We start from the raw sequence: 12,949 nt of genomic DNA on the forward strand, positions 1-12,949 counted from the left end.
ATATGCTGCTGTCCCAAATCTGCGTGTAATCCAGCCCATCCGGTAAATCCATCACCACGAATAATCGATCTATACTAATGCAATGCTGTTCCTTGGAGGTGAAAGCTTGCCATCCGGACTTTTGCATCTTCTGCTGTACCTTGACAATCAAAATATTGTTCAACTTGAAATACCCAATCTATTGGATCACTGCCTTGGAATTTTGGAAAGTCCAAATGTGCGGTTCTCCCCCCGAATAGCATTGTCAGGTTCGCGAAAGATCCTTGGTTCAGGTCTAAACCTTTGTGTATGTTGATCACCTTCTCTAAATCCTCGAGCATGTCCATCACCATCTCCATAGGGATCAAGCTCATCCTCATAGTGCCAATCCTCCTTATCGACGAAGCGCACCGGTGCCTCACGCCTCTCGGGTTCAACCACTGTCGATCTAAGGTTTTGTAACGGAGATGGGGGATGATGTGAAGGCATAGGTAGGAGGGGATCATTGACACTCATATGACGCACCTGGACCTTCAGGGTATCAGTTCGATGGGGTCCCACTACTGGTCCTTCTTGAAACTCCGTTTGTCGTGGAGGAGATAATGAACCCAATCGATTCACGACATATTCCTTGAATTCATTGTGATCCTTTTGTATGTTGTCAACTTTATGCAACAATATTTATAACGTGCCACTTAGTTCATCCATATTCGAACCCATAGACGTTGGTTGACTTGGTCCTACCACGATCGCTCCAAGGGAATCGGCCTCACGGTTAGGATCATCGTGCATTGAGTCTTCCCTTGTCGATGTGCTCTCCAAAGGTCTCCTTGTTGATATCATCTTCCTCGTTTCAACCATTAATGGAGGTCTGAGGTTCGCCTGTTTAGATACCTATTGATGAGCTCTCATACCAATTGATAGGCTCTGATACTAATTGATGAGCTCTGATACCAATTTGTTAAAGCTCGGATACCAAATTGATGGGATCTAGAACCAAAAGATCGGCTACGGAACAATTCCTTAAAATCTGAATTTATTGCATGAAGCGGTCCGCGCAATCATGAGAAAATATTCTTCAGATATTTTCTGTTAGTTATTAAATTATGAAACTAATTGTGTTGGATTCATATCTTCCTAATCTACAATTTTTGTATTTATGCCCTTCGCATATTCGAACTATAGCAGAGATGAAAATACGGAATAACGTGGGTGATGGTGGTGGTGACAGGTGGAGTGGATGTTAGGGTTATGGATGAGTATGGAGATGAAGGTGGATTGTGGAAGTGATTAAGGGAAGTAGACGAAGGGAACAAAGTGGTCGAGATCCTAAAGAAGATGGGTGGCTCGACAGTCGAGGGAGATTAGAAGCGAAGAGAAACTTTGCCAACGGTAAAGGTGGAAGGATGGTGAAGAGGGAGGAGCGAGGAGTCTAGAGAGAAGATAGGAGGCAAGAAATCAAGAATCCAATAGCGATATAAAATTGGGTGCCATCCACATATTTATAGAGGCTAGCCAATAAATCCTAAAACAATATGAAACCCTAACAAACCAACTAAACCAATATTCCTTATCTTCTCCAAATACCTTTTGGATTAAGCTTTCGTTTTGTCATAGATATATTCTGAATCTGGAGAAGTCATGAATATCAAAGTTGTAGATCTAGAGGTTGTCGACCTTATCCAAATAGTTTGATATTATTTGGATATGTGTCGAATATTCAACAGATAGTTTTCTGAAACTGCGCAGAGTTGGATTTAGCTAATTAGATAAAATCCTAAGTGTATCGGTCACCCCTTTTGTTGGGGATCTCGACTACTTCGTTTTCTTCGTCTACTTCCATTAATCACTTCCACAGTCCACCCTCATCTCCATACCCATCCATAATCCTAACATCCACTCCACCCGTCACCACCACTATCACCCACGTTATTCCGTATTTTCGTCCCTACTACAGTTCGAATCTACGAAGGACATAAATACAAAAGTTGTAGATTCGAAAGTTACAGATCAAACCCAATTAGTTTCAAAATTTTTTGAATATTGGAGAATATCTTACGAATAGTTTTCCACGGTTGTAGGGATTGATTCCTATAATAAATTCAAATCTTGAAGGAATCTTAGTGTAGCCTATCCTTAGTTCCAGATCCTATCAATTTGGTATCAGAGCTTATCAAAGTGGTATCAAAGCCTATTAAATTGCTATCAGAGCTTATCAATTTGCTATCAGAGCCCATAATATATCTACAACTTTCAATGTTAGAGATCTTACTCCATATTTTTAGGATGTTGACTTTTCGAATTTGAGGACAAATCCAAATTAACCTGATAGGCTAAGGAACGATTTCTTTAAGATCTGGATTTATTGTAGGAAGCAATCCGCGCAATTGAGAAAAAATATTCACCAAATATTCTTCCATAGTCAGAAAATTACGAAACTAAGTGGAATTGATATTTAATTCCATGATCTATGATTTTAGTATATACACCCTTCGCAAATTTGAAATACAATTGGGTCGAAAACTCGATATAGTGTAGATGATGGTGGCGATGATGGGTGGAGTGGATGTTAAGGTTATGGATGATAATGGAAAATAAGGATGGATTGTTGATACGATTCGGACTTCACCGACGTCGTCTCGAGTTTGGATTGAGTTTTAGGATAAGATTGAGTTTTAGGATAAGATTGTGTTTTAGGATAAGATTGAGTTTTAGGATAAGATTGTGTTTTAGGATAAGATTGAGTTGTTGGTTAGCCTATAAAAGTATGTGTAGGGCAACCAAAATTATTATTGATTATTGAGAATTGAGTTTGCCTTGCCTCCTTCATCTTCTTCGCTCCCGTTCCCTCAATCTCCCCGGCGACGCCGCTTCTAATCTCCCTCGACAGGCCAATCACCCTAGTCCCTTAGGAGTGGCCCTCTTCTCCCCCTTCTTCCAATTTATCCATCGCTATCCCTAACCTTTCCATCATCCATAACCCTTCCACCATCACTTTTACACCGGTGCCACCCCATCAACACCGGCCCTCCACAATCCACCATTACCCAGGATTTCGTGCCTTCATCCACGGAATCCAAAAACAGAGTATCCTGACGTTCGTCCACTAATCGAACGATATTTCGAGATCCCCATCTCCGATTCGCCTGAAACTAGATCCGTTGGAAAGCTCTTTTCCGGGCCTACAACATATCAAAATTTCACAGCGATCCAACGGCGGGATATTTCGGGATCTGATCTCAAAGTTCCGTGCAAGATCGTATTAATCTTGAATCAGAGCCATAGCACCAAAAGAGGGTTCGTATCAATCTGGTATCAGAGCCTATAGCCGAGGAAGGATCGTAACAAGCTGGTATCAGAGCCACCGTTCCTCGGACAAGCGCTTCCAATGACGATCACTCGATCTAATAGGAATACGGAAGAACCTAGCGTTCTATCCATGTTGGGGTCTATTTCCAAACAGATTGCCATCAACAAGCAAATAATGATGGAGATGATGCAGGAAATACGGGCATGGACGAAACCTTTTTCAACAAGCAAGGCAATCACAAGACAGCATTGGGAACCCTCCACAACATACCCAACATCCTCCACGGCCTCCCCGTTCATCACAAAAATAGGGGAAAGTTCGGCTATCCAGCAAGAGCGAGATTCTACACCTCGACCTATGGTCAGCCGCAACGAACTGCCACCGGCTACAATGAGATCCTCAACCATTGTAGCAGCCCTCGGAACCTCCACATCTTCCCATGCACCGGAGACCTCGTCGACAAACCGCGAAGTGCTGGCTACCCCACACCTGGTCGCTGGATATCCCTCATCAGGAATCCTCATCAGTGGTGAAGGAGATGATCCGAAATCGCGAATTTCGACACTTGGGCCGCCTTTCACTAGCTCCCTTTGCAACCATAGTGAGTCGGCAACTAAGAAGAAATCGCATATGGCCTCCAGCGATCTTCTACCATTCTCCTCGGTCAATCGACAGTCGACCACGACAGCTTCATCACCAGCGATGACGTTGCAGCTCCCTGCCAAGCTACCACTCAAAGGAGAAGGCCACGATCTTCCACCCATGGCAGCTGAAGGTGCAGATGTGGCTAGACATCGAGGAGAAGAAGTTGAGGAGCAACAACACGTGGAGGACACGAAGGCCGAAATCTCCCTCGACGCCTATTCGGGGACAGCCGCGCCAAAGACCTTGCGGGTGAACGGTGTAATCAAGAAAACCACAGTGAGAATCTTGATTAACACCGGGTCCACCCACAACTTCATTGACAAGAGGCTCCTTAGGAAGATTGGGCTCGAGTCGGAACCCACGGAAGGGTTCGATGTGACGATTGGAGATGGCACCACCTTGCGAGCAGATTCTATTTGTGGAGGTGCAGAATTGAAGGTGCAAGGCCAAATTTTCACATTGGATCTTTATCCATTGGCCTTGCAAGGTGCCGATATTGTTTTAGGGACCCAATGGCTTCGGAGCTTGGGGCCCGTGACCTTTGATTTTATAAGCCTCACATTGACCTTTTGGAGAGATGATCAGAGAGTGTTGTTGGATGGAAGTAAATCGCTGCTTGAACTTTCAAAAGAAAGGGAGCTCGCTTCTTTCTCGGCACCCACTTTTCCTTTCTTTTCAGATCTACGGAGAGCCAGTGCAGAGGATAGTGATCTGGTCCGACTCATGGAGGAATTGAGAGCGAACCCCTCAAGCAACCCCGAGCACGAGGAGCGCAATGGGTTAGTACTAGAGCACGGGCGAATCAAGGTACCCCGAAACGAAGAGCTACGGAGGCTATTGATGGCACACTTCCATGATACTCCTATAGCAGGTCATGAAGGGGTATTACGTACTTACAAGCGGCTGGCCCAAAACTGTACTTGGACTGGGATGAAGACGGACGTGAAGAAGTATGTGCGTGAATGTCAAATCTGCCAACGAGTCAAATCGGAGGCACTCAAGCCTAGCGGGCTACTGCAACCACTACCGATACCAGAGCGTATTTGGGAGGATATCTCCATGGACTTCATCGAGGGGCTGCCGAAAGTTCGAGGACAATCGGTGGTGTTTGTTGTGGTGGATAGACTGAGCAAGTATGCACATTTCATAACATTGTCTCACCCGTTTTCAGCAAAAAGGGTTGCTGAAATTTTTGTTCGGGAAGTGGCACGCTTGCATGGGATGCCTAGGACGATCGTGTCAGACCGGGATCGCATCTTCATAAGTGAGTTTTGGTCCGAGTTCTTCAGATTGCAAGGGACTCAAATCAATCTTAGTTCAGCTTATCACCCCGAGACGGATGGCCAAACCGAGGTGGTGAATCGTGGACTAGAGCAATACTTGCGATGCTTTGTGGCGGATCGACCAAAGGATTGGGTCAAATTTCTTCCCTGGGCTGAGTGGTCATACAATACCGCTCATCACTCAAGCATTGGCATGACCCCATTTGAGGCGGTTTATGGGCGCACTCCCCCTGTCTTGCGTGCCTACGATAGACTCGCGGCGACGGATAGGACTGAGCTTGACTTGGAGCTTGCTGATCGAGATGAAACATTGAGACGGCTCAAGACTCACCTAGCCACAGCACAAAACCGCATGAAGCAAACGCATGACAAAGGCAGACGTGAGCGAGAATTTGAGGTGGATCAATTGGTGTTCGTTCGAGCTCAACCGTATCGACAATCCACATTGAGGCCAATTTTGAACCAAAAGTTGGGATACAAGTACTATGGTCCGTACCGAGTGCTACAACGAATCGGTCCAGTAGCTTACCGATTGGACCTACCTGAAGGAACCAGGATACATCCCGTCTTCCATGTCTCGGCATTGAAGGCCCAGATCGGGCCTAACCATGTAGTGGGTTCGACCTTACCCGAACAAATGGAGGAAGATGGCTCCAATGAGCCGGTTCGAGTCCTAAGTCGTAGGAGAAGACGCCAAGGATCCAGATTAGAGACTGAAGTGCTGATTGAGTGGCTGGGCAAACCTACTGACGAGTCTACATGGGAGCTAGAGACAGACATCATGGATCGCTTCCCAAATTTCAAACCTTGAGGACAAGGTTGCGGAAGCGTGGTGGATTGATACGATTCGGACTTCACCGACGTCGTCTCGAGTTTGGATTGAGTTTTAGGATAAGATTGAGTTTTAGGATAAGATTGTGTTTTAGGATAAGATTGAGTTTTAGGATAAGATTGTGTTTTAGGATAAGATTGAGTTGTTGGTTAGCCTATAAAAGTATGTGTAGGGCAACCAAAATTATTATTGATTATTGAGAATTGAGTTTGCCTTGCCTCCTTCATCTTCTTCGCTCCCGTTCCCTCAATCTCCCCGGCGACGCCGCTTCTAATCTCCCTCGACAGGCCAATCACCCTAGTCCCTTAGGAGTGGCCCTCTTCTCCCCCTTCTTCCAATTTATCCATCGCTATCCCTAACCTTTCCATCATCCATAACCCTTCCACCATCACTTTTACACCGGTGCCACCCCATCAACACCGGCCCTCCACAATCCACCATTACCCAGGATTTCGTGCCTTCATCCACGGAATCCAAAAACAGAGTATCCTGACGTTCGTCCACTAATCGAACGATATTTCGAGATCCCCATCTCCGATTCGCCTGAAACTAGATCCGTTGGAAAGCTCTTTTCCGGGCCTACAACATATCAAAATTTCACAGCGATCCAACGGCGGGATATTTCGGGATCTGATCTCAAAGTTCCGTGCAAGATCGTATTAATCTTGAATCAGAGCCATAGCACCAAAAGAGGGTTCGTATCAATCTGGTATCAGAGCCTATAGCCGAGGAAGGATCGTAACAATTGTTGATGTAGTTTAAGGGATAAAGATGAAGGAGAAGAAGTGGTCGAGATCCCAAAGAAGAGGGAGAAGGGATCTTGCCAACGATAAATGCGGTATGTTGGTGAAGAGGGAGGAGGGAGATTAAAGTAGAGAGAAGATAGAGAAGCAAGAAACCAATATTCTAATAGCATTATGATTTTGACTGCCATCCACACCTTTATAGAGGTTAGCCAACAAGCAAAAATAATAATTATTAACCCTAATTCTAGTGGACTCCCGCCAATCGCGTTCGAACGCACCCAATCGTGTTTGAACACACAAAAGGCGTTCTTTGTTTTTGCGAACCTAATGTAGGCGTTCGAACGCGACCTATAGAAAATTTATTTTAATAAAAATAAATAACTAATATAATAAGAAAAGACTCTAACAAGGTGTATCACAACCCAGGGAAGATGATGCTCCTCATGTTGGCCATTGTCTCCTATTCTAGGCCAAATACTCGTTTTAAGTCTAAGGCTTTCCAAACAAATCTTAAGCAACTTCTTATAGAGAAAATGGGCGATATAGAAGACTCGACAAAGAAGGAAGAGGAGATCAAGCATAAAGGGACCACTTTGCTCATTTGTGAGAGTAACTAATTTGGGTTACATTTGTGCATGATTCAACCCATTTTAGGACCAAAAGAATATGGATTAAATTTTTATTTTTTGTTCATGTTTTAGTGTCTTTTCAGTTAATTTGACTTAGTATGTGTGCTAGCCATTTATTGTTGTTTAGTGGTCATTTATTATCTTTTGAGAAGTGTAATCTTGAAAAGGGCTTTGGAAGTGGAATAGACATGAAATGAATTCAAAAATTCTCTTGCTTAAGAGTTATGAAATTCTCATCTAAACCTTGGTTTAGTAGCGAATCAGTCAATTCTTATCACTTACCTCTTCTTGAGTGTGACGAATTATCCTAATATAATTTGTTTGTGACTTTTCAAACTTATCAAACAAAGGTTGTTAGTCCTCCTCTTTTTATTTCTTCCTTTTGGAGCTTGTGAAGGCCTATCAGTGACAAAATGATTTGTGTGATCAAGGCCTAATAGATCAATGTGATGAGGCGAGGGCACACAATAGATTGATGCGTGAGTTTGAGAGGTGGCTGATAATAATAAGAATAAAACTATTAAGTAATAAGTAGAGACGCAAACAATGCAACTAGTGTGTCAATTGCTTGTGTGTGCTTATATTTTGCATAGTATAATGCTACGAGAAGCTTGATGTAAGATTACATGGGTTTGAGTATTACTTTGGTATAATCATATGCTTGTAAAATTTCTATTCATTCATGTGAATTATAATTGAAATTTACGCCCTTGGTTATATAACTTATATCCACTGTTAAAATGTTAATACTTTTATATTTTATATCACTTGTGAGATTTTATATGCATTGATATTCCACTTGTTGAGTGTTAGACTAGACTCATGATCATAATTTTCTATAAATTAGGTAGCTATGTAATTAGGAGCTTTGTGGATAAATTAGGTAGGATTGGATAGCTGAAGGTAATCGTTATGACATGTATGTCTTAATTCTTCTTGTCACGTTATACTCATAGACTATTTAAGACCTATGGGCTCGCTACTTTATATCTGTTGTAACTTTGGTCATTATTGGCAGGGTACGTATATTGGTTATTCTAACTACAAGGGCACGTGGACCTTTTTAGGAGTGAAGCACTTGGGAGTAGCACGTGAGGAGATGGGCATTTCAGTAGACAATAAAATCAAGCTTGAAATCACGATTCGTCTCAAAAATAAATTCACTTTTGAATAATTTTAAGGCTGAGTATTTTCACACTAAGTCGAGCCAGTCGAATTCTAATATTCTAATCAAGCTCGTCTCGAAATTACTTTATGAAGCTCAAGACTTGTTAAACGTGGCTCGAATTTAATGACTGCAGTTTGATTAAGAACTGACTCGACCCAAGCTCAAGTCAAGATCTCCACTGGCTTGATTATTTTGATTGCCCTTTATATAGAGAAGGGCATTCTAGTCATGAAAAAAACTTGTACCCAATTCAAAACCCTAACTCCTCCACGTTATATAAAAGCCGCCGCGTCTCTTCTTCGACATCTTGCTCTGCCGAAACCCTAATCCTAGAACCCCTCCATACCCTCCATTCCCACCAACCATGAAATTTAACCCTAGGGTATCCAGCTCCCGCCGCAAGTGCCGCAAGGCCCACTTCACGGCCCCTTCGAGCGTCCGGCGCGTGCTGATGAGCGCTCCGCTCTCCACCGAGCTCCGAGCCAAGTACAACGTCCGCTCCGTCCCCGTACGCAAGGACGACGAGGTCCAGGTTGTTCGTGGCACCTTCAAGGGCCGTGAAGGCAAGGTGGTGCAGGTGTACCGCAAGAAGTGGGTCATCCACATCGAGCGCATCACGCGCGAGAAGGTGAACGGGTCGACCGTCAACGTCGGGATCAACCCCTCCAAAGTCATCGTCACCAAGCTCAAGCTTGATAAGGATCGGAAAGCCCTTCTTGAGCGCAAGGCCCGTGGACGCGCCGCCGACAAGGCGAAAGGAAAGTTCTCCGCCGATGAGGTCGCCGCCGCCGCCGCACCTTCTCTCCAGGAGATCGATTGATGAGATGCTGTGGGTTGGTGATATTTTTGCTTAACTAGTCCTTTTGCTATTTCGAATTAGGGTTTAGCTCTGTTGTTTGAGAAAAGAAAGAAAAAAAAAGAAGGATTTGGATTGGTTAGGGTTTTGGACTATTTTGGGCTGTTCTCTAAGATATGGTACTTGCTTCGAACTACTATTAATTCGATTATAATATGAGATATGGTTCTTTATAGCCGTCTACTTCTTGCTGATCAGCGTTCACTTGCTCTGTGTTGTACCTTCTTGCCAATGCTTGATGTGGAAAACTCTTGGTAAGGTGGAATGTGGTTGGAAATTTACAAATTTCTGGCTTGTTACAGTGGACCAAGTTAGACATATTGGTGTTGTAGTAATATACTTTTGTATGGCTTTATTTTGACGAAAAAAATAGATCTTGGGTTTGTACAATGTGGAGCTAGTTATTTAAATCGTTGTTAGTCAGGTGTTCTTTGATGTGAGTAGTTATCTCATCTTTTAATAGACAAATTCTTGCTCTAATTTCAAACTTGGTTTGTTGGACTGTGAAGCAGTTGATTCAGTTGAATCCTTAACTATTTAGCTATAAGAACGCTATAGTCTTCAAAATTTTCAAAGCCCTTGGGAGGGAGGTTTAGAATTACTCTTTCTTCTTTTTCATATGGTGCTCATACTTGTGCATCGATTAACTACTGTAGGTCATTTAGAGCTGCCTACCATCTTTTTGTACTTGAAAGTGTAATTCCTTTAAGTGTTCTATGTTTCAAAACATTATCTTTATACTTAGTTTACGATATTTTTGCTACATTCACTCATATTGGCTCTTGTTATATGCGCATATTTGTAAATAGTTTATTGTACGTTTTGTCTTGTTTGCTAATTGATTTCAGTTGGTGGGGGATTAAAAATGCCTAATAAAATATATAGAACAGATTGACATCTAAAAGGGGTCAAAGACCTATCATTCAGTAGTGCATCATCATTGTTCAGCATAGTAGTTAAACACTAGTGTTTGCAAGATGCATTATTCATTGAATGCAATTATCTTCCACCTAGAAATTTCACAAAGTAAGATCAGGTCGTTGTTATTAAGAGGATAGGATTGATTGGAAGTTTGGAACACACTATTGTTGACATATCCTTGTTTAGTCTGTACTATATGGTAGTTGAGTTGATGGAGATCGAGATGGTTTTTGCCCTTATGTGCGTCTTTGGAAGAAATATGATGTGCGACGACGAATATATCTTGTCAAACAATGGCTTGGATGTAACTCTTTTTTTATGTTGATCAATTCAATCCTTCCCAGATCTGAATTTGCTATTTGATTGAATTAGTTGAGGCCTAGAATGATGTATGTGGTTTCATTTCATTGTTGGGTCAGCTTGGTTTTCGTTTGACCTTGTTTTGGATTTTAATTTGAGATTATTAGAGTCTATTGGGTTTTATCCTGGTTTATTTGAAATAAGATGTATAATTCAAGTCCAAACTAGTGGTAAGAGGAATTACAATTTCTATTTACGGGATATTATTGTTGATCTTAAAACAAAGAAGGGTGCAAAAGCTTTCCCCAATTTCTTCGTGTGAATTGTGGGATGACGGCTTGTGAAACTCTTTGGACCGAATTCAGTTACTTTTATAATTTTTCTTGATCTTTGCTGTTCTTTGAGGTTCAGCACTGTAGCATCATAATATTTGTAGTTCTCAAGATACTAGAACATACAAAGCGACTGAGTGTGGATTTTGAAATGGATCTTAATGAACTAATAAAAAGGATAGTACTTTTAACTCATGGTAACTATTTTGACTTCTTTGGAATATTATAAGTTACTTGACTACTATATTATCTTTTTAGTGCTGAATTTTGTTTTCCTTCTATCTTTACATTCTACAATTTACATCTTATATAGTGTAGGAATATTCTCTCTGCATATCATAGTTTCATTGCATGTTAATTTGTGTGGGGATTTGATTCATATGCATTAGGTCTGTCTCTTAGATTGACCTACATCATATTTGGTGTTAAGCTTAGGTTTGGTTTCCGTGACCACCCATTCTGTACTATTTTACAAACTAATATGATTGATATGTTGCATGATTTAATTCAAGGTTATTGTTTTAGACAGTGAGGTTAAAGAATTTTTTATTGCAGACACAAAAACGTCATGATGCTCCTAAGCCTAAGATGATCCTACTATCTATTACGAACCGGCTTGATTAAATTCGTAACAAATCTGGACTGATTTGAGGTTGTGACTATCAAATAGAATTTCGGAGGATCTAGTCGTTGGATCTTGTTGAATTTTGGATATGTTGTTGCCCTTGAAGAGAGCTTTCCAACGAATCTAAGATCATAGGATATGAATGGCTAAATCTTGAGATATAAGCTGAACAGTGATCGAAGGTCGGATGAACCCAAGCTTGGCCCTTCGATGGCTAGATAGGTGATAGTAGAGCTCTTTTGGTGTGAAGGAGGAGAAGTTACTGTAGAAGAGGAGATTAGGAGATAGAGAAAGTCGACCAAGGACTTTGGCGGTGAAAGAAAGGAGGTAGGAGAAGGCACTAATGGCTAGAGCAAGAAGGAGGGAGATAAGGGCAACAATACCATTCCGATTATCGGATTAACTCCAATTAGGGTTTTCTATATATATTTATAGAGACTCAGCCTTTTGACCAAAACAACCAAATTAAAATCTTAAAAAATCAAACGTTCTTGCCGCGATTTGTTCGAACGCACAAATTTCATTCTCTGTTTTTGCGAACGCATGTAGGCATTCGAACGAGTGCATTCGAACGTGAGCTGTTTGGCGCATTTATGGCAGTGGGCTGTTTGGCGCATTTATAGCCGGGTACAAAATGCTTGTCGCAATAGTAGCATAGACCCTTCCAGTGCCGATCTTTAATGTTCGCTAGTAGGAGGCATCGACCTATCAACCTTGGCTGGTCCTTAGGGTTTGGCTTGGTTCGAGGTGGGTTGGCCCGCTTGGAGTTGGCCGAGCCTGTCCCGAATATGGCACACTGAGGTTGGCGATCTTGGGTTGCCCCATGGCATTTGATCCATGGTTGTCGACTCCAATGTGGTCCACTTTGGTTGGTGTATTGGCTTCAACTCTCATATCATTTCTCCATCATTTGTGCTGTTGAAAAGGCCTCTACCAAGGTGGTAGGACGAGTAGCTTTTACTTCCGCTTGGATATTACGACGAAGCCCGAAGACAAAGGTGCTTTTGAGAGCAGAGTCCGACCACTCGTGGACTCGATTGCTAATTCTTTCGAACTCCTCTTGGTAAGCTATCTTTTAGGATAGCTTTATCAAGGTGGCTTGGAAGTCTTTATAGTTGAAGTGTTCGAAATGCACACAAAGCACATCGAAAGACTCCTCTCAAGTAGTGAAGGCGCGCGCGCGATGTGCTACTTGAAACCACCTCATCGCTACGTCTTCAAGGTGGAATGAGGTCAAAAGCACCTTTTGGTGGTAAGGTGTCCTTTAATAGGTAAAGAATTGCTTCGCTCAATAGATCTAATCCAAGTTGTCACCCTCGCTGA

At 42.3% G+C, this 12,949-nt stretch overlaps 1 protein-coding gene across 1 annotated transcript; it reads left to right on the forward strand.

Annotated features, from left to right (window-relative positions):
- Positions 1-8,883: 8,883 nt before the first annotated feature.
- LOC140765166 (large ribosomal subunit protein uL24y-like) lies at positions 8,884-9,623 on the forward strand. The gene has a single exon (XM_073104111.1). It carries the CDS (start codon positions 8,957-8,959, stop codon positions 9,410-9,412), a length of 456 nt encoding a protein of 151 aa, XP_072960212.1. The 5' UTR covers positions 8,884-8,956; the 3' UTR covers positions 9,413-9,623.
- Positions 9,624-12,949: the final 3,326 nt, after the last annotated feature.

Source organism: Typha angustifolia, chromosome 8, assembly GCF_048772165.1.
Source record: "Typha angustifolia cultivar Huaian chromosome 8, ASM4877216v1, whole genome shotgun sequence".
NCBI classification, from domain to species: Eukaryota; Viridiplantae; Streptophyta; class Magnoliopsida; order Poales; family Typhaceae; genus Typha; species Typha angustifolia.

Bases quoted from the DNA above. Each gene is read 5' to 3' on its own strand.
- LOC140765166 (XM_073104111.1), top strand. From the start codon at position 8,957: ATGAAATTTAACCCTAGGGTATCCAGCTCCCGCCGCAAGTGCCGCAAG.